Source organism: Styela clava, chromosome 14, assembly GCF_964204865.1.
Source record: "Styela clava chromosome 14, kaStyClav1.hap1.2, whole genome shotgun sequence".
Lineage (NCBI taxonomy): Eukaryota > Metazoa > Chordata > Ascidiacea > Stolidobranchia > Styelidae > Styela > Styela clava.
In genome coordinates this window covers 5,561,659-5,584,046 of record NC_135263.1, presented here as the reverse complement: position 1 = coordinate 5,584,046, position 22,388 = coordinate 5,561,659, and the positions used below count along the sequence as shown (strand labels likewise).

The 22,388-nt window shown below is 35.6% G+C and overlaps 1 protein-coding gene across 2 annotated transcripts; it reads left to right on the top strand.

The window, feature by feature from the left end:
- The first annotated feature begins 203 nt into the window (after positions 1–203).
- LOC120340746 (uncharacterized) lies at positions 204–18,747 on the top strand. Of its 2 annotated transcripts, none has more exons than XM_078119941.1 (17): positions 204–396; positions 588–710; positions 2,447–2,589; positions 2,711–2,761; positions 3,139–3,198; positions 3,657–3,752; positions 4,655–4,723; positions 5,074–5,315; positions 6,413–6,489; positions 9,502–9,585; positions 10,871–11,023; positions 13,223–13,321; positions 13,950–14,048; positions 14,886–14,951; positions 15,567–15,724; positions 16,547–16,638; positions 17,509–18,747. In XM_078119941.1, exons 1-17 carry the CDS (start codon positions 351–353, stop codon positions 17,660–17,662), a joined length of 1,812 nt encoding a protein of 603 aa, XP_077976067.1. In that variant the 5' UTR covers positions 204–350; the 3' UTR covers positions 17,663–18,747. The 2 variants fall into 2 exon arrangements, with proteins under 2 accessions (XP_077976067.1, XP_077976066.1); XM_078119940.1 differs by having other exon boundaries at positions 206–396; positions 10,871–11,041.
- The last annotated feature ends 3,641 nt before the right edge of the window (positions 18,748–22,388 follow it).

The following is a 22,388-nucleotide window of genomic DNA, read 5'->3' as shown; positions in this document are numbered from 1 at the left end:
TCCAATGCGGTTTGTATTTCAGAATTGCATTTTAACTGAATTATTGTGGAGTGGAATTTTTCACTTATACTTAAGTTTGTGACATACATATTTCCAATGCAGTACTTTCATGATTTTCCGTGCTGTGTGTATTTGTCTTGTGTAACTTAGATATCTTTTTATGGTAATTTTTTGGCAGTGTTCGAAATAAATTCGTATTTAAAACGATATCTTACTCTAAACTAACAGTATAACAATTCCAGAAGTGGCTAAATAGTAAATACATATAAGATTTTATAGACTGCATTGAGTTTGTTGTTTTGCAATTGAACTGATAGGAAGCACTGAAAGAAGCAAAATCAATCAGAAGCATGGACCATTCGAAATACTACAAACACAGTGGACAGCGAAGACCTGGTAAGACTAAACATTTACCATACCAGCATACACCAGTCTGCCAGTAGGCCTACTCAGTGTGTCTGACTTCCACATATACTAATATTACTGTATTAGTAGACTAAGATCATTACTGCAGTACTGTATTATAATTCCAATTCCCAAAGTGTTGGATGGAAGTAGACTACAGTTTCCATTTTTTGCTTTTATAGAAGATAGAAAGAAGGACAAGATTAAAAGAAGATCACTTGCACAACGACAGAACAGACAGAAAATTTTACAACGGACTGATTTGTCTCCTCTTAAAGAGAAAAATAACATCAATGAACAACCAAGTAAGAGGCTTAGGCCAGGGGTTTTCAAACTTTTGGTGTTGCGGAGCCCTTGAAAAGGTTGACTATTATTTACGGAGCCCCAAAATAAATGAAAAAATTGTTACTTTCAGATTAATATTCCTGAGCAAGTTAAAAGTACTTTTACCTAATTTAAATGCTGAACTTTTTTTAATAGGGTTAATATAAGTCATAAATAAATCTAAATATTTACCATAAATTATAAATACTGAAGCTGTAAATCTGACACATATTAATAAAACATATTAATAAAAACATATTCAAACATATTAATAAATTAGAGGTCGAAACTTTTCCCTTTTGACATTTTTAGAAGACTTGAAAGGCCGCTAATAACGTGCGCCATTGCATTTTGTTACAACAACTCGCGGAGCATTTTTGTTCTCGTGGGGAATTATGAGTTCAATGTGAAAAACATGTTACCATGTCCATATTATAGTCATCGACGACAACATGCTAACAATAATAATCAATAAAGAGGTAAATCCGCAACTCAAATTTTTTAATTGAAAAGCGGCATTCTAAAATATTAAAACTAAAACTTAAAATGGAAGATTTGGTTTGGTTTCAGGTTTGGTTTGGTTTCAGCAGTCTCACCTCCGATTGAAAACGCTTTTAAAGACATTGTAAATCACAAAATTTTGTGTTATGTTAGGTTTTCTTTGTAGTAACTGCGAAATCGAAACACAGTCAATTATGCGCGCTATGTACCTTTTTTCTCATTCTGAAACTACCGACAGGGCCGCACGCAATCAATTGTGCGCGCGATCGGCTCTTTACCTTTTTCCATTCTGAAACTACCGATGGAGCCGAATGCAATAAAATAAATTTCAATTGTTCGTATTTTGCCCACACATTGTGATTTTTAAACGGCGATATCTTGCTTAAAAATAATCTCAAGTGTGAAAGAACAAATCAAGTTTGACAAATCCCAAGATCGCAAAAATACGATTCCAATTTATTTATAGTTGGCAGTATATCACGTTATGTTGTTTTAGAATAGTAATCTTTTATTTTAGTAATCCTATTAGTAATCTCGAATCAAACGTGAGTAACGATGAGCACAATTACATTACAACGACTAGACACATCAAATGCCCGCATCGGTCATGGATTGAATACTTTACGCAACAGAAATCTCGTTATCCCTTTTTTTAATCGCGAAGAATGTTGCGCAGAAATTTCCGATTCCAATTTCAAACCCCTCTTAAGAATCCTGGCCGCGCTCCTGCTTATAAATGATGTCATTTTTTAATTCCGCCTCTTTGCCCTATTTCGAGGTTATATTGTTGTCAGATTTTAGCAAAGCTGTTGCTTCTTTAAACAGTTACAAAATTAGTCAGTAATTTGAAGAGTAATCGAATAACTGGCGGAGCCCCTGGGTTTCTCTCACGGATCCCATTATGATCAAACAGTTGATTTGTGTCCCCCTAAAACTGCCCTGATAACCACTGACAACAGTTCGATTTGATTTTTATGCGCTATGGTGTTTTTTCCCTGATAATTTGGCGCACTAGCAAAAAGTTTTGGAATCACTGTGTTCTTGGATCCCAGTACATATGCAGAGTTGAATACCGGAATACCTTCAGAATAATACTGAAACTATGAATGGAATTATTTCATTCATAAAAAAAAAAAAGATTTTATAGTAGGCTAACCAATAACTTTTTTTAATGAGATTATTTTTCCTATATTTTTTTACTATGATTTTTTTCTAGAAAACCGTAAACAAATGCTAGAAGACTGGAAAAAAGAAAGAAAAAGGAAAAAATTTGACTTGAAGAAAAAAGAAAACAAACCTATATTTAAAGTATCTTCGACAATAAAATACGAGGATAATTGGTTGGCAAGAACCTCTAACGTAAGTTGTGTATTGATATTTACTCAAGGCATAATCAATATTCGTAACTAAATGAAATTAGGAGTTACAGCTGATTTCAAATTGTATCGAACTTCTCTAAAATCTATACATTTTATTCCAGGCTGCAACATCCAGCTCTACAGAAATAAAACCGTCAAAAGCACCAGAAAAAGTAACACAATTGTTGTTGTCTTCGACTTTTTTTCTGATTTATGTTGTGGAGCTGTTTGTTCAACTGTGCTAAAAATCCTGGTTTTATTAAATCCTGAAAAGATTCTCATTATTCTAAAAATTGCAACTATGTCTTGACTATAGGCCTATTCATGGCAAAGATAAAAAACATGCCATAAAACTATAGGTTGTAACTGAAAGTTAATAGTTATTCTCGCATACTGTGCAAGTCCTAATTCTAAACATCGTAATTGAATTACTTTTTTTTTTGTTTAAATTTTCATTCCACATTAGTAAGGTACACATCACAATTACTCATCATCACAGACAAATAAACATTCCCCGAGTCTTTTTTAAAAAATAATAAAACTTTTGCAGAAAACAAAACAGTATTCAACTACCGGTACTACACGAACTACAAGATCACAAACTCGCAAGGTTTGAAGATTTTTCGATTTGCTTTTTCATTTTTAGCTTTCTGCTCGACAATAATGTCATTAGTTCACCAATTGGAAATTCTTTCAGCACTTGAAAATAGCTTGGCTATCTTAGTTAGCTTAGAAAATAGAATAAATATTATTTTCTATGTAATATAGTGTTAGTTAGTTAGTTAGCTCACCCCTGTCTTGAACTTAAATGTGTCATAGTCGAAAGTTACATATCTTGGGTTCAAACTCATGACTATCATCTTACCTTGTGTGTAATAAATTGGGCAGTCAAGGCCGAACCAGAATAATTTTGATCCTTTCAAATTAATAGCTCCATATCCATAATGTAGTTAGATGTTATAGGACGCAGTGGTTTGCCACATGATTTAGCCGTCTTATTGACTTTCCTCTCCTTGAAATAAATTTGAAAATTTCTCCCTAAATTACACAAATGAATTCATTTTTCAGGCTGCAATCACAAAAAAGAAAACAATGAACGACAAAAAAGTTGTAAAACCTGAAAAAAGTACAAAAGCGGAATCAGCGGAAGAAATTGATGCTGATGTAAGACTCATTCTAATCATTCTGAGTTTAGCTTGAATTTTTATTAGATTCTTTTAATTTTTTTTTCATTGCAACAACTGCTGGCGTTATTTTATCCAGAAGTGTGTGTACCAATATAAAGGTAGCTAATTTCGTTCTATTTTACATCAAGTTGTGTAAATGGACTGAAACCTATGGGCAGGGTGTATATTCACTTGGCTGACACAGACAGTTCCCGAACTCGTAACAGAACTAAAATAGGAAAATGGAAATAAAACTTTGCCCTATTCCTAACCTGGTGGACACACACTGCGGGAAATTCGAACACATTCAAAAATGGATATATTCGATAAACTAATTCTCAATTTTAAGAATAATTTATATAAAAATTTATCATTTTTAGCATCTATCGTAATATCTAATTCACAAAATAATAAATATAGGACTTCACTCAACTTCTAAGATTGTGAAAATGGAATTCAATCAGAAAAAAATGTTTTCCTGAACTTTTAAAATTACTGAATTCAGTGATTTGTGCAAATTCCAATGTTGAATATGTGCATAAATAGTATTTAAACATGTATTAGGTATGGCAAATAATTTTGTATTATCGACAATGTCTTGTTTACTCTAAAGTTTTGATCTTTGATACTGATATGATAACAACTTTGGGCCCTCCAGAAGTATGTGTACCAATATGGAGGTAACTAATTTTGTTTGCCTATTTTACATCAAGTTGTGTGGAGGGACTGAAACATAAATGGCCTAACCCTAACCTGGTACACACACTTCAGGAGTACACAACTTTGGTACAAGACAATTAAGGAGTTGAGATTTTAGTTTTTTTCATATTACTATACATTTTTATGATTCTATAACGTTTAGTCTACAAACTTTATAAATACAATGCCTTTCCTATACAGGATGCAAAGCTTGCTTCAAATGTGAATGGGGCAGATAAAGTCCAACCTGATACTGGTGGAAATGTGAAGGTAATATATTCAGATTTTTGATTTCTTCTAATCATTAGAATCTAATGTATTCCATACATGGATGTTTACATAATGTGATCAGGCCGGCTAGAATACTGTGAAGAATGATTACTATCGTAGAGCGATTTGCGTAACCACTAGTCAGTTAAATCAAGGATGGCCAAAACCGAATAATCTGCTATTCTGAAATCATTTTTCACTCATATCTTTGAACATGGAATATCAATGGATATAGTCAATAACTCGACTACAGTCCACATTGCATGAAGGGAAACCTTTTAAGGGTGATTATCTAGTACCCATTGTTACCCATGTACATTATTCTCCCCTCTTTAATTTTGTAAATATAGGAAACGAAATTTCAACTTTCCCATGAAGAGCCGCACAATGAAAAGCCATCGGAAAATAATCAAATTGTTCAGAACAGACCCCAGTCAGGAAGCGAAGATAAATTTTCAGAATCTTTTGCTCCAGTGAACCATGTTTTCAAAGCACCAGCTGGATTGAAAAATATGACTTTCTCTGCTGTGCTGCCTAATTCCAACGAATCCTTTGTATTTTCTGCAAATGGAGGATCGATGAATTTTTCCAGGTAATAATAACATATTGATAACAGGGCTGAGAATTTCAGGGAAAACACTTTAACCGTTAACCGAGTAAAATTAAACGGTTAACTGCATCTTGCTGTTTCACGTAATAATTTATAATTTTAGTTGTTACGTCACAAAGCAATTTCGCGTGATCTTATGGCGGTATCGTTCAAAATGATTCAAGAATTGAGATAGTTTTATGATCGCTCTGCTGCAAGAGATATGCAGCATGGTTTGGACATATGGAAGTATTTTAATAAAACCCGATTCTGTTAACAAATGTCTTTTACGTGATAAATTTTCAGTGTTCGATGTGCAAATTCTACCTTGAGATATATAAAGAAAAACAGCATCAACTACGCACTTGTTGGTTGACATTGAATATACAATTTCAAAATAAAATCGTGAACAATATATTTCGATCGATTATCATAATTAATTATTGCCAAATTTTGATAATCAGTGATCTTGGTAGGTACTTCAAATGTTTTTCACATTTATTGGGTCTTCACCAATACAGTTAGTGATATTCTTTGAATTGAATTCCACGGGAGATAAATTTGTGATGGAGTGATCATTTTTGAAAGAATTGTACAATATAAGGATGATTTGTATCTGAGATGTAAGTTAACGGTTAAAATAAATCGTAACCGATAACCATCTGAAATCGGTTACCCGGTTAGCCATTCCCAGTCCTAATTAATAGACATTGCTGAAACTATCTAAAAACTATTTTATTAATTGGGTTATCATGTTCAACGTTATTTTACTCTGCTCAATTTTGGGTCATAATATATTGTGTTAAGTTAACAATAGACTATGAGTTAGCATTGATAATGGCGCTTTTTATAATGTTATTCATATATATCTGAATATGATTCATTTTTTTGAAATTAAATACGTTTCTATCTATAATCATTCTTGGGAAGTGGGTGGGTAAGACAGAATGCCAGAGTTTAATCAACGGTGTTTTGCTCTTAGCAATGCATAATTTTTGTCTCTTCAAGCGCAAGGTTGTTTCGAATTGTATCAGCATAAACCTCTTTTTAAAATAATGACTGCACTCAAGTCTAAATGGATAATTTTATCTTATTAACAGTTCTACACCTTTTGCCTCAAACCAAGTAAAAAGAAGAAAACCTGAAAAAGCTCCTATGGTTATATCATCGGCGAGTGGTAAGTTCGATTGCTTATTCACGTTGCCAATGTTGAAAATTATATCATTGTATTACAGATATATCTGAGTGTGATCTGTATTTTTAGATAATTTTTTGGTGGAAAAAGAATCATTTTTATCTAATCGCTTCCACATTTTCAGTGGTTAGAAATGAAAGCCTGTCATAGGAAGCTTTATATTAGCATAGGATTTAAATGTATATTCCGTGGAGAGAAAAATCTATAATGATAATCATAACAAACTGCACTCTCTCTCTTGTTCGCTTACCATGTCAGGTATAAGAATAATATTCTTTCAGATGAATGGACTTTATGGGGTACTCCTGAAGTATGCGTACCAAGATGGCGGACACCGGGACGTAGCATGTGTACCAGGTTATGGTTAGGCCATAATTTTAGGTACAAATACTACGGGAGTCAATTGGGCAGTCCCCAAACTTGTCATAGAACTGAAATAAGGAAAAATGGAATAAAATTATGCCCCAAGCCTAACCCTTACCTGGTACCAGGGCTGGGGAGCCGGAGCTGGAGTCGGAGCCTGGAGCCATGGAGCCGTTACATTTTGATGGAGTCGGAGTTGGAGCCAAGCTTTCCATAACAGATGGAGCTGGAGCCGGAGCTGGAGCTACCAAAAATTTAGTGGCTCCAGGCTCCAGCTCCTAAATATCTCATTTTTTTGTTTTTCAAATTTATAATTTTTTTCTGATAGCGTTACAAATGATAAAATCTTTTCTGTTCAGCTTATAATTCATTTTAAAAATTTTAGTTCCTAATATTTTTTAAAAAGTTTCCAGTTATTCTGTATGTTTGAAAGTTTAGTATCAAAATTTGAAGCGGTTCGCTTTTATCCAAATTTTGATTCTCATTTCCACTAAGCTGCAATTTTTCATGATTGCGGTCAAGCTCAAAAACCCTAACCCTATAAAAAGTATATCACGAGTAAGATTGATTGCGTTTAGATTTATTTTAGTGACTGTATAATTTTCAAAGTCAACCGGTAAATAATATGTCGTAGGCAAAAAATAAAATGAGATTAACAAGGCATTTTTTTTTAGCTGTTGGGAGTCTCCTAGAACAAAGTTTATAGTGTTTTCCGTTTCATTTTAGTATCTTATAATAACTCTCCAATGTGGAAATTCGGCTTGCGAATTGACTTCTCTATTTATCTTAAACATCTCATCGCTTATAATTATGAAACGCCTCGATTCTAGAACCAACTTTTGGCCTGATTTGGGAGAGGGGGACGGCATCTAATTGGGTGACGATGGTAATTTCCATTATTTTGGGTCTGCTTATTCAATTTGTACCATAAAATACTGCCTCCCCGTCAGGCCAGTTTAAATTATCATGAGTTGAAGGGCTATTGCCGTTACTATCACATGTGCGTTGCATTTCGTGAAAAGCGTCAATTGTTTTCGTCGCCATAAACATTAGGCCATAACATCTTTTATTTCAGTGTTTATTTTTCCCTTAATCACAATTTCTCAAGACATATGTTTTGTGTCACGCACCATATTTGTGAGAAAACGAGTTATTACATAATCATCGGTGATGAAATTCTAAGATAAATAAAGAAGTCAATACGCAAACCAAATTTTCCTGATTAAAAAGCGACATTATAAAATACTAAAAATAAAACAGAAAACACCATAAGTTTTGCTTTAGAATGGCCCACGACAGATTGTATTTGGCCGGCATGATTGCCAGTTATGTTGAACACAATTAAATTAAAATAAAAAGACAATTATTATGGGTTAAATATTATGTGGTAGAAAAAGTCATTATGAGCTATTTTACCGAATGCGCAAACGCTGCGACCATTCCAGAAGCCGATTTTCCTTCCCGTCTTATTGTGGGGTTATATGTAAAACCCCCTATATGCTGGGTAGACCGATTCGCATTTAAAAATACAGCATATAATAACTCTCAGTGGATTCACAAGTTACATGCAGGAACAAAAAGGAATTAACATGACACCGACTTGAAGGGTGTTTACAGCCTAAATAACATGCCACACTTGGAAAACAATTAGCAAAATGCGTTATTGGGCTGCACTACTGATAATGGCTATGGAGCCGATAAAAAAATGAAGCTCCGGAGCCGGAGTTGGAGCTAAAGATTGAATACACTGCGACTCCGGAGCTGGAGCCGGAGCCATCATGATTTCGAACCAGCTCCCCAGCCCTGCCTGGTACCCATACTACGTTCCAGTGTCCGCCATCTTGGTTCACATAGTTCGGGAGCACCTTTTGAAGTTGCGGAAGTCATAATTGACCAGCGATTAACGTGAACCACCCTATGACAGAGAGGAACCAGGTGATTTGAATCTGTGATCACCCCTGGGTATTCTAATGTGCTATGAGCCTATGACATATGTTTTCGTAACTTTAACTCGTTGCCCCAACCACTAGGTTTGTGGGATCCAGGGGACCCCTTGATTTACTCTAAATTTTGGTGATTTCAAAAAACTGTGTCGTATAATTTCAGCTTGCGCTCAAATATTCTCATCCCATTATTCCTTGTAGTTGGGTCACATCATCGCCAGTCACATAGTGTTATGAATTTTAAATTTGTCATCTGTCTTTTTATTTCAAAATGTTATTTGGATTCTAAAACAGGGGTGTGCAACCTTTACTACAGGAGTGCCAGATACAAGTAACTGGGTGAAACAGCGGGCTGCACTTTTTTTTAACATAAGCTTTTTAAAAGTTGCAGGCACAAAAAATTTGGTTATTTATCTTATGACACACGTTGTTCACTTTGCACAAGCATAAATTGGACTCTGGTATTGACTTTGCAATGCAAAGAGATTGGGATTTTGCACACATACAAAAATAAACTAAAAACTTGTTTCACGGGCCACTCACCATTCAAAATTGGCACTTGGGCTGCATAATTTTTCCTTACGGGCCGCAGTTTGCGCACCTCTGTTCTAAAACATGGCCCCCAGCTTTGACAATACAAACTTCCTAGAAAAATTGTTCAATGTTGGGATAATGTGCCTTGTTATAGCGTCATCTTCTGATGAAAATACTGATCAAACAACAATCAAAGTTGCTAAAAAAGAAGAGAAAACTAGCGAAGAGAGAGAAAAAGGTAAAAAACTAATGATTTTTGTTTATTCATAATAAGGGAGATGTTGCATCCAACTTTTACCACAAATCTCTCTATCACTAAAACACTCATTTGCTTTGTAAATCGAGGGTTACAAGACAAAATATCATATGTTGAAAGTTTGATAAAGATTTAATTAAAGTAATTACGAAGAAATTGTTTGAAACAATATTCACCAAGATTGTGTATCAATATGGAGGTAACTAATTTTGTTTGCCTACTTTACACCAAGATGTGTAAAGAAACTGAAAGCTATGGGCAGGGGGTATATTCACTTGGCTAACACAGACAGTCCCAGCACTCGTAATAGAACTAAAATAAGGGAATCTGGAATTAAATTATGGCCTAACCGTTACCGGGTACACACACTACGGAGGTCCAATTGAATTTCAGAAATTTATGGTCTTTTCCTTTTCTTGAAACAGCTTCTTTATCCTTATATAGGTTGAAAATCTTAAAATTTGAAACAGTATTGATATTTGCCATTTCCTGTGAATATGACCAGGGGCGGACACTTTCCATAATTTTGGATGGGCGATCTTGGATCGCCTACCGAAAATTGAAAATTGTTTATAACAACTTTTGATCTAGTTAATTTTTTAGCGATAATAATTAATTGTTGTTTGCCTCTTTCATTCTCTCGCAAGTGCCAACAATAACACTATTGAAAGATTTTGACAATGAAAAAACCATATTAAATTGTACAAAAATGAATTAGTTGTGCAAAACCGTGGCGCGTGATTGGCGGTGCGTTTGAAGACGGAGTATTACCTGTGCGGGCGCGCATGTTTCACGGAAAAATGTGAGGTGCTCCGAAGGCGCTCTGGTCCACATTATTGTAAGAAAACAGTAATGTATCTTTTGCTTCACCAAGAAATACCACCTGTACGAGAGATTAGGGTTAGCGCATAATTTTATTCCGATTTCCCTTAATTTAGTTCTATTACGAGTTGTAATATGCATAATTTTGACTTGCTGTAATCGCCCTTTAGAGTGTTTTTCATTAAGCGTTGTCACTGCGAACAGAACACTATATAAATGGCCCTTGATACATATGGATCATCTACTAATTTTGAATTACTGCAATTATTTGGCTCTACATTGCCAATTTGGCGCTCCAGAAGTATGTGTACCAATATGGAGGTAACTGAATCTTATAGACGGGGTGTATTCACTTGGCTAACACAGTCAGTTCCCGAACTCGTAATAGAACTAAATTAAGGGAAATAGGAATAAAATTATGGGCTAACCCTAATCTCTCGTACAGGTGGTAAGAATGTATCTTTTGCTTCACCAAGAAATAAAAAACGAAAAGCAAGGTTTGATATTGAAGATTCAGATGATGAAAAGGATGTAAAGAAAGCAACACCAATTGGGAGTCAACCTAGAAAGAGAGTGATGAGGAAAACTCCATTACCAGGTGCTCGACCAGACTCTGGTGAGAATTGCTAATAGGACATAGTTTTCATATTTATCTTGGAAAAGCTGGAGGCTGATTAGACAGCTTGATTGTATGACATACCACTGCATCTCGTCTGGTTACCAGTCAGTCCATGTCGATATTGGGATTAATTCACCAGCCATTTGGTTCAGGGGTTCCCAACCTTTCTAACCTGGCGGACCAGTAAAATTAGATAAATATACTCGCGGACCGGCAAAATATTAAAATGGCTGTAACAGAAAAGAATAACATATATTTGCATAATATAATGCAATGTCGGGCACTCAATATGCTTCTAGACAAAAAAAGGCACACTTAAAAACATTTCACACGGAGAAAAACTATCAAATAATGTGCAGACCAAAAATTAAAATCGGGTGAAACATAAAATAATACCATATATTTGCGTAATGAAATGCAGTGCTGGGCACCCATTATGCGTAAGAAAGGCACGCATAAAATATCTCACATTAAAAAGAGGCACATGCCAAATCATGTACAAACACAATTAACTCCTGTGAGAATTTTGCTGCTGTTTCGTTTCGAATATAAGATTACAAACGAGGCCTCAAAAAAGTTTTTGCAACACGTAGCTCTCCAGCCACGTGCAGCCGATTTCTTTGCTTCGTTTTAATTGAATCTAGTGATAAAAATGTTTTTTCGCATAACGCAGTAACTGGCTGAAAAGAAGGACAACAGTTTGATTGCTCGATTACTTGGCGATGGGTATTCGTTATCAAGAGATATCTAAATTTGTGATAAGTAATTCTTTTTTAATCTGGAGTCCAGATTCTGGACTGTAAAGTAGAATCGCCATTTTAATCAAGTCTTTTCTCATTCATTGGGTTCATCATATTAATCCCTCTGCAGTTGATCGACGCCTCAAACGAAATGAATTTGCATTACAATGACAAAGTCGTCGGTAACTTGGCAACAGGCTTAAAATCCTACTGGAGTCTGGAAAAGATCTCTGCGGCCCATGCTTTTTTGCGCGTCTCGTGACCACCTGTGGGGTCGCAACAAGTTAATATCTTACTGGAATATTATACTGTTCTTGACTGTTTTCTGGTTTAAAAGGAGGAGATATGCATAACGTTTTATATGGGTAGTCATATTAATCAGGAAAAGCACGCAGAACAGAAAAAGGACGCGTGCCGATTTGGAGCTTCTTAATTTTGCGAGCTTTGATGGAGCGCATTCGCGATGAATCGGAGGCGAAAAGTGTGAATGCTTGGCGCCAAGATGTCGCGTAAGACGGCGTCAAGATGTTGCGAAAGACGTCGCAATATGACGGCGGAAGAGAATTGCGTAATGAGCCAACGCAACTTTGTCTACGGTAAAGCGATTGAGACTGCATAAAAACATCAAAACAACCAAATTTCTCGCGTACCAGCAAAAAAGCTTCACGGACCGGTGGTTGGGAACCACTGATGTAGTTCATACTTCCTCAAGGTGGCAAACAGCCCAACAATTTTCTCGCATATAATTGTCCCCTGCAGAAGTGGTTCTAAAATCTTTATGTACCACTGCTCCCTTGCATTATTCCATACATTAACATCGCCCCCAACAACGCAAAAAATGTAAGGTTGACAAAGAAAAAAAGGTTTAAATCAAGGGTTCTTCAACAAGTTTTCTAACATCCTTAGAAATCTTGGTAAATCCATAAAATTCATCTATCAGGAATTTTCGAGAAGGAAGTAGGCTCCCTGTATCACCCCTAGAGGCGTTATCACCTACTTTGAAAATTGCTGCCTACAGGATTCAAACTTTGACCGCATTGTTGTAAAATGGCCTGAATTGCATGATGAATATGAAGAGCTATTAGAATATCGAAATCTGTATTTTGCACCTGAACTTCTCGATTATTCCACCAGTGTAGCTTTCATTTTTATGTCATTTTCTACTTTTATATTTATTTTTTCCTATCTAGTTTGTAATATATCTACATTAAACTTGTATATTGGCACTTGTGTGCAGAAGACCTCAAGATAGGGAATTCCTTCTATAAAATGTGTGTGATATGATACTGCAGCTTAGATTAGTTCACAAACTCATGGTGTATCGTGCCATATTTAGCCTACAAAGTGGAAAATTGAGTAATTAAAAACCATTTATCCATTCTGGGCTGTTCATACATAAGAGAACAAGGCTAAATCAGCTTTAATTTCAAATCTTAAGATGAATTGAATACAAGTTGCAATGAAGATATGCAGGCTTCACCGACATTGAAGTTGAATAATGCAAGTAAAGAAATTTCAGATGAAGACAAAAATAAAGGTATATAAACATGCATTGTATATTCAATCCAGTGTTCTTTCTTGGGCTAAGGAGTCCGAATTTGTCAAGCTTATATTATTTGATTGATATTTATTGATCGAGTATTTCCGACTTCCACAGACAAAATGTAAATTTCAAATATTGAGGTCAGTGTCGAAATTTCCTCAAATTTCTTTTGATGATAACGTCAAAATCTTAGACAGAAGCTGAAAAAGCTTTAATTTATATTATATTTACAATTACATTTTATGAACAATATTTACAGTGTTACAAATAAACATCAAAATTGGGTTTTACTGTTGTTGTGGCAGCATCAGGCGGGCCGGATTTGGCCTGTGGGCCATAGTGTGCCCATGTGAGGTCTAGAGTTTTTTTCCAATCGAGAGTCAGCTGAAGCTGTTTTCCGAATATTTATAATTTGTAGTCGAAAAAGGATGTAACTTTTTTACCCCTAATTATTTCATCTTATTCCTATGTTTGACAAAATTGTCATGGAATTTGGTTTATTTTATATCTCAATTAGTTCTTGATATATTTCATTACATTCCTAATAAGATTAAATATTTACTTTGCAAATTCAAGTTGACTGTCTTCAGCATTCATTGACCAACATACTTGCTAATTTTAGATGAAATTAAAGGTTTGAAACTCAACTTTGATGATGTGCAAAGTGAAGAAGAAGACAGTTGTGGGCTGGAAATGAAATATTTACTTCCTTCTGAACCTGGTATGTATGAGACAAAACCGAGGTATTTGTTGAAAATTATTTTTAGAATCTAGGCTAGGGCAAGTAGGTACCGGTACCTTTTTTTATAACTCGTTACATAGATAAATATTTATTCATCATCCAACCATTAGTATTAAAATATGGTCACTAAATCAAAACAACTAATCTCAAAAACGACTCATCAGTTCAATAATGGGCAATGAGTGCAAATATGCCAAATCCATGGTATATCCTCACATATAAGGGGAGTATGGTTAGAGTTGTAGCTTTTGGAATTAAGTTAGTATAATGTTATTTTGTTTGAGTATGATCGGAGTTATGCTTATATTAGCAGACCCCTTGGTTTGGCTATTTTTTTTAGTTTCAACTCGGTTTATACGCGGGGATATGTAGTAATTGTAAAAAAAAAAAATTGTCCCAAGTAATTTTTTAAATCACCCTGTGACCAGTCATAATGTATTAGTGTGGCTTATGATAATTTTAATTAAAATTCAAACGAGAATATAGGTCAGAGACCGAAGACTTATCGATCAAAAGTTAGGGGATCGCCCAAAACAGCGCTCTTACTCCATAGTGACACCTTGTGTCCCATCACTAATTAATTGATAACTCGCTAATTATACAACATAATTCGCCCAAAATCAATAGGCTTCTGGTACGAGATATGATGGATGCACATGCAAAATCTGCAGCAGATCCAATCTCTTTTTCGTGAGATATCGCGGCATCTAACAGACAAAAAGACAGACAAATACTTAATCAACATATTTATCGATTAAAATAGATAAGTAATAATATTAAATAATCTTCTAATAATTCATATATTTCAAATTGAAGAAACAGAGCCAGAGAAATCTGAAAAACATGGATTCGACCTGAAGTATCTGTTGCCTTCTGTCTCGGGTACGTGTGTCTTGTAGTTTAAGTTTTCTTTCGTGTTTCAGTGAGTGTGCAGGAGCAAATTTTATTCAAAATCTATTCTCAAATCTTAATTTTCCATTCAACCGCTGGTGTATGGCCAAAATGAAGTAACCACACTTAACGACAAAATATAGAGTTTTACTTTTCTAAAGTACTTTACCGTTTGATTAAAATTGAATTTATTTGCTTCAGTCATGAATCATGCGTAAAGGCATGTATCAAAATAAAAAGTGGCACCTTACTGATGGAATGTATTTTCGAACAGAATAGTTTACGGCAAGATAATTGTCTAAAAAGCTTTGCGAAATTATTGGTTTGGCCTCTTAGGCTCTGGTTGGACTGTTTTGGCATCATCTTTTTGGCATGGTCGTTTCAGCCAATACTTGGGCACGGTCTCAGGAAAGTAAAACAGTCATGGTGAACGTTAATATGATTAGGTATGACAAGTATAATTCAATCAGCGGCAGTGAATGAGTGAATCAGTGAATGCAAACTTTCTTGCTACCAGCTGCCTGTTATTTAGTATTCTAGATTCTTTTCGAATAGGTTTTTCTTAATACCCCTAATCATATCTCATCTCATATTCGTATTATGCAGATTCTTTCGAAAGTTCACCAAAAATTATGTCGACCAATATTGATTTTGATTCGTCTAAACAACCAGTGCAAATCAACACTGATTCACCTGGAATGATTTTAAGAAATAAAAGAAAGTCTTGCCGCAATCCAATGTCACCTTTCATGAAATCATCTGAGGTAAAGTTCCATTGAAATATAAATGACCGAGTATTTGATAGCGTTGGATTGACGTTGGCATGGTTGGTCTAGTGATCAGAGCATTAGATTCATGTTGGCGCCGACGGGTATGGGGGTTCCCAACCTTTTAGGACTTGTGGCCCCCTTTCGGAGGTTTTCAGTACCTCATGTCCCCACTGTTTATCATTACAGTGATATTTAGAGTGGTATTTTGATGGTAGATTCCAAGTCCCATTATGTTGAAGCAATTCACATTTCCACAAAAACATCCTATGAAAATCGTTATCACGCAATGAAGCTAGAAAGAATGGTGCGTTTTCTTGTGGAGTGAAAAGTAAAATCAGTTTTGCATCTAGAATTGTGCCCACCCCCCTCTAATAGCTCTGTGCCCCCTTGAGGAAGGGAGCACGGAACCCCTGGTTGAGAAGGTATGATTCAAGCGACATGCCCGCTGGCCGCTACTTTCCCCCAGATTAAAATATCTTAGTTGGCAAAGCCAGACTGACCTTTCCATAGCTCTGTTCAGAGTGAAAACATAATATACAGGAAAGAGCAAAATTAGGGTAACAGTTAATAAATTTATTTATTATTAATATATTTTACCTTATAGTCTACCTTGTACATATATATTGTTAATGTCATCTGTGTGCTGTTCTTGCATCACAGGGGTTTGGTATTCTTGGCAGTATGTCTATAACATATGTTTTATTTTGTTGTATGACATGCAAGTGTTGTGCATGTGTTATTTTGGGCAAATGCGTTTTCGTGGAAACTCAAGAAATATTTTGTTTACATAGTCTGATTTCATCCATAACATTTTAGGTTGGAATATCTGAAGCATCAAGTGTTGATTTGATGTCATTCTCACCTCTGACAACAAATAAAGCACCAGTTTGTGCTGCAGATAAGAAAATGTAAGATTTGCATTTTCATTTATTATTTTCTCTGTATTCTCGTAATGTGTGTTCCAGGATAGGGTCAGGCCATAATTTGATTCCGATTTTCCTTATTTTAGTTCTATTACGAGTTCGGGGACTGTCTGTGTTAGCCAAGTGAATATACCCCCTGTCCATAGGTTTCAGTCCCTTTACATGACTTGATGTAAAGTAGACGAACCAAATTAGCTACCTCCATGTTGGTACAAACACTTCTTGAGCTCCCTTTTCTCCACAGAATACACTTCATACTTCTCCTAAATCTATTTATCGTGTAATGCACAACTGTTTTATCCCAAATGCAATAAATTTAGTAGGATGTATGCCAAGCCACCTGACTACATCACAAGGGCTGGTGTGATTGTAGATGGATTATCCTGGATTTTTTGCAGGATTTCAAACCGGGATCATGATGTCTGAATTTGGAATATTTTTCTATGGAGCTTAAGTCGTATTTTCAAACTTGCTGGAGTCAAATATCTGTATTCCCCAGAGTCTGTGAAGTCCGAGTCACATTCGCAGTCTTTCAATGTGATAAAGGAAGTCCAAATTTTCTACAAAAACTCGAAGCAATAATTTTACCAAGCGTTCCTCACAGTCTCAAAAAAGTCTTTCATACACTATAACACAAAGTTTGTTATTAAAATCTTAGTCTTGAATAAAGATTTCTCTTAACACTGGAATCTGGCCAAAATCTTTTTCATAGTATGTTGTAAATTTTCTCTGTCTCCATTGTCCTGAAACTGTTAGTGTGTGGTGATGGCAACCCATTATACTTAATTCACCTCACATGACTGGATATTACAGATTTTCCGTTTTTTTTCTATTATTTTTCTTCAACCATTTTAGCACAAAAGCTGGAAACAATTTCATATTTCCATCATCTTTTCGCCGCTCCAGTCGATTAAAAACTCCACTTGATTCACTCGAATGTGATTCAGACAATAATCCACTAGATGACAATGAAGAGGATGCAGTGACACTGATGCCAAGCTTATTGTGAAATAAAATCGACAATAGAGGGAATGCAATCGTTCATCACCTGTGAATTTAAGATTCTTGGTTTGATTGCGAAGGGCAGCATTGGGTGACCCAAATAAACAAACCCATAAAATTCTAAATTTGACACTGATGCCAAGTTTATTGTGAAATAGAATCGAGAATACAGGGAATGTAATCGTTCATCACCTGTAAATTTAAGATTCTTGGTTTGATTGCGAAGGGCAGCACTGCGTGACCCAAATAAACAAACCCATAAAATTCTAAATTTGACACTGATGCCAAGTTTATTGTGAAATAGAATCGAGAATACAGGGAATGTAATCGTTCATCACCTGTAAATTTAAAATTCTTGGTTTGATTGCGAAGGGCAGCACTGCGTGACCCAAATAAACAAACCCATAAATTTCTAAATTACTTTTATGAAAATAATGTGAATTCATAGGACGCTTTGCTGCTCAAAAGTTATGTTCTCTCTAAAATATGTTCCAAATAATGTGTTTTGATTTTGGGGGGTCAAGCTGTAAGAGAATGGGTCACCGTTGTTCTGCTATAGCAATAGTATTCTTTTTTTTTTTAATTTTCAAGCATCTACATGCGTATTCTTTAGACATTTCACTTTTGAGAGATTTTCTGAGCACTTTGCTTACTTTCTTTTTTATTCTAACTGCCCTTTGTTTCTCCCTCTTTCTGGCGAATGGATACAATATTTTTTCCATTAGACTGCCGGTAATTTAAACTCTTGTCTCGCACTGCTCAAATCTGAATTGATTTCTTTATTCCACGTGGGTTGTTTTTAACTTTCGATTCTGCTATATTTTGTACAATAAATTGTGAATAGCGTGTCATTGAAGATTTATACACTATAGAATTGTAATTCTTTTCTTTCTATCTTTGTGAGTTCATCCATGGCTATTCGGTTCAAGTCTGCGCACTAGAGTGTCCAAAACGGGTCTATTATTTTAAAATTCGGGTTTTGGCAATCGCAAACTCTGGTTTTTGTGAGCTACATTTTCTTGTGAGATGATGCTTCTAACTTTTTATTCTATATTGCAAAATAAGAATTCTGAATGAACCTATAAATTTAAAGCAGTTCTGATGAATAATTGGTTTTATTCAATTCTACGTTACAAGCATTTTCTTCCTGTTTGGAACAGGACAAAGCACTCGGCGCCAGCCTAATTTGGTATTTTTTAAATTTAAAACACTCTATTTACGACAACCCACAATGGTACTTGGCCGCGGCTGCCTTCACATTTTTTGAATTACTATCTGCACACACATTTTCGAACGCCTGGTGTGAATTTAGAAGTCGAAGGGTAGCATGACTTTGTATAGTGCTGAAAGGTTTGGCTAAAAACTCAGATTCCAGGTTTCAAAAGTTCTCCATAGCCCGGATTTTCAGTTTGACACCCTAACCAGCACTGCCAGATGTGATATCGCGTTCCGATACCGTATATCAGAGTGGGTCAGATCATTCGAAGATTAAGGTAACATCGCCCGACTATTAACAAAACTGAATATCGAAAACGTATACAAATGTTGTCATGGATTTTCGGATTATATAATGAAAAGATAAGAGCGCGATCGAGCTATCTGAATAGGACTAATTTATATAAACATACATTACGTTGATCATTTTCGATGACTATTTTCATTCTAAACGCATTGTTTACGGCTGACATCGCAAAAGAACTATCGGTACTCCTGAAGTATGCGCACCAAGATGTCGCATAACCTGAAACCTAACAACCTGAGTTCAGGTTGTGCGCCATCTTGGTGCGCATACTTCACGAGGACCGAATTTTCCTTGTTGCAACATATACGAATGTTTTCAGACTATTACGGTAATGGCCTGGAATTTCATATGCGGTCATAGGATCGAGATTTGATTATTAAGTCCAACCTCTTTTCGTCGCAGATTTGTGATAAAAATTCTATTTTTCTGGATACTGAGTTTCGTAAGTGTGGCATCAAAATACGTGTCGCGGTATCGTGCTATTATGAATGCTTTTAGATACTACCCGCCTGTACTTTCGTAATGCCATTTTTGTTTATGTATCTGTGGCCTTATATTACAAATATGCGGGGTGGTGATTTATATGAAAAATATGTTCCTTATGGTAATCTATGGATGGTGAAATCATAGAATTGGTGATGTGAAAACGCAAATTCGCCGTGGTATATGTCAAATAAATTGTAAAAAATGAACTCTAAAAATATGGGATAACTATAGTGAACACGTAAATTAGGATCATATATCCATCTTGATCAATAGTTTGACAGTTTGTTTTTGATCTCGACCCTCGTATGTTGGCTAGGGCATTTCGAATCGAACAGTAAATTATTCGAATCGGTCGGAAGGACCCAGTACAGTAAAACTGTCAATACAGCCCCTTATATTTCTTCCAAGTATTCGATTCGAAAAAATATATATATTCGGTTCTGAAATCATCGGGTGTTCGAAAATGACCAGCCCTAATTGTGACTCCATGCAAGATCAAAAATACATAGCTATTGAATAGGAGTGTGACGTATATTTTAATTGATGCACATATATATATAAGTACCAGCGTCAAAGTAATGAATGAATTCTAAAGAGTCGGTATTTCAAAATTTAAATGGCGATAATTTTTGTCCAAACTTCTAACAGAAACTCGAAAGTAATCAGAGTAATCAAGCATTCTCAAAGGAATATTAAAGAATTCTTACATCAAAGATCTAGTTATCAAAATTTGATGCTGCCGGAGTCAATATTCCCCTCAACTTGGAGTCTGGAGCCAAAGTAATAAAATTTGTCAACCAGGGATCTTTTTTAGCATGTCTGGTTTATATTTTCTCTGCTTCCACCTGAAGAACTGTGCAAAAATAGGTCGCCCGATTACGAAGCTTTACAATGCTTATCTCAGGCATGAAATCAGTAAACAATAATTTTGTCCACATCATTTTTTACAAGCATGCACACCATTCCGTTTACTGAGCTATTACAGCTTTTAGACCTACTTCAACTAAATAACTTTCGGACCTTGTTCAGTTTTTCAAACAGTCAGGCGCTTACAATTTACATATAAGCAGCTGATATTGACGTTTATCTATGGAAAAATGTAGCAGAGCTTTTAAAGTTCTTTCAATGAGGCATCGAGGACCATCGAGTCGCTACAAAAAAGTTAAGAGGAAATCCTTTAATTTAACAGTTATCACCACTCATGTCCATTTGAGTCTATTTATGGAGTAGCCTACTGTGCAACATAAAACTGGCGGAGTAGGCCCACCGTATTTTGTCATAAGGCGCACTTTTTCCTCAAAATTCTCCGTGCTCCTCAAAAGCGGATCGGTATAGCGAATTATATTTATTGAAATACTAAGGTATCATACAAGTTAAAACGTCCAATCTTCTATCTGCCTACGCACAAATTCCACGTAGAAGAATATTACTCCGTAGTCATGGTTTGAACAATTCATCCTGAGACTAATAATCTTCAGACTTGTCCAAATTAGCGTATTCGCCGAGTTGAAACAATTATCATGTTGTCAGCCGGTGTAATAATACTCCCAATGCTATTTGCAGCTCTATGTTCAGCTTATGATTCAGTTATAGGGAACATTGAATATGGCATATGAAGTAGGCTATATGTACTTGTAAGGGCCGATATGGTATATATAGCATACCGCAGCTTAATTCGTCAGAACATTTAAAGTTATTTTAGGGTTCTGATTTCAGTATTTTATGTTTGTCATGATTACATTGTGAAGGATTAAATTATCCATGCTGTATCCCATATATATATTTGAAGAAAACTAGTCACTGGGCTCGACGGTGTGGCGCATAGTGCTAAACGTGTGGAATACGCTCGCTACCGCACCGCAGATTTGGCTCGCAGGTTTGAATCACCTGCGGGGGGAAAATTATGTGCGAGAGGATTGTTGGACTCCTCACCGTCGTAAGGTGGTTCACATAACCACTGGTCGGTTACGGCTCCTCCGCCATCAAGTCCATGCTTCCGAAAACAAATAACTGGCTAACTACCTGGACTGGTAACCGGACGAGAGGCTGTGTTTTCCCATATGATTAGGCCGGCTTACCTCGCTCCCGGAATAAATATGTAAATCCTATCCTATCCTCCTATACAAATTTACAGCTGTGATAGTCAAGTGATTTCAAATCGATTTTATTTGGATAAATATCACACATTAGGCATTATTATCCCGTTTCAACTCAATAATCAAATAATTTTTCCAAAATATATCAGTTGATAATAACAACTTAAAATTCTGTGGTTTCGCGAATGATGTACGGGTAAAATGTTAACGGCAAAATTGAAAACAACGCAAACGCAACACTTAGATTTAGAGGAGAATACTTACAAAATAGAACACCTGACTTCCCTACACCTGGGAAGTCGAAATTGTGACTACGACTCCGAGTTGGCCCTCTGTTTGCATGCAGGGTGACCCAAAAAACAAAACCAATAAATTTCTTAATTATTTCTACGAAAAAGGAGAAAATTCAACACTTGAACTCCTGTTTGTGTATGATTGCATCCAAAAGTTTCAGTAAACTGGGACGCTTTGTACGAAAGTTATGTTCTCTTTATAAAATGTTCCAAATGAACTCGGTTCTTTTTTTCTCGGGGTCACCATACATTTGAATATCTTTGCTATTTCAACAGTAAGAAAATCTTCACCTTGGCATATTACCATATTCAATGTAGAATGGGCATTTCCCAATA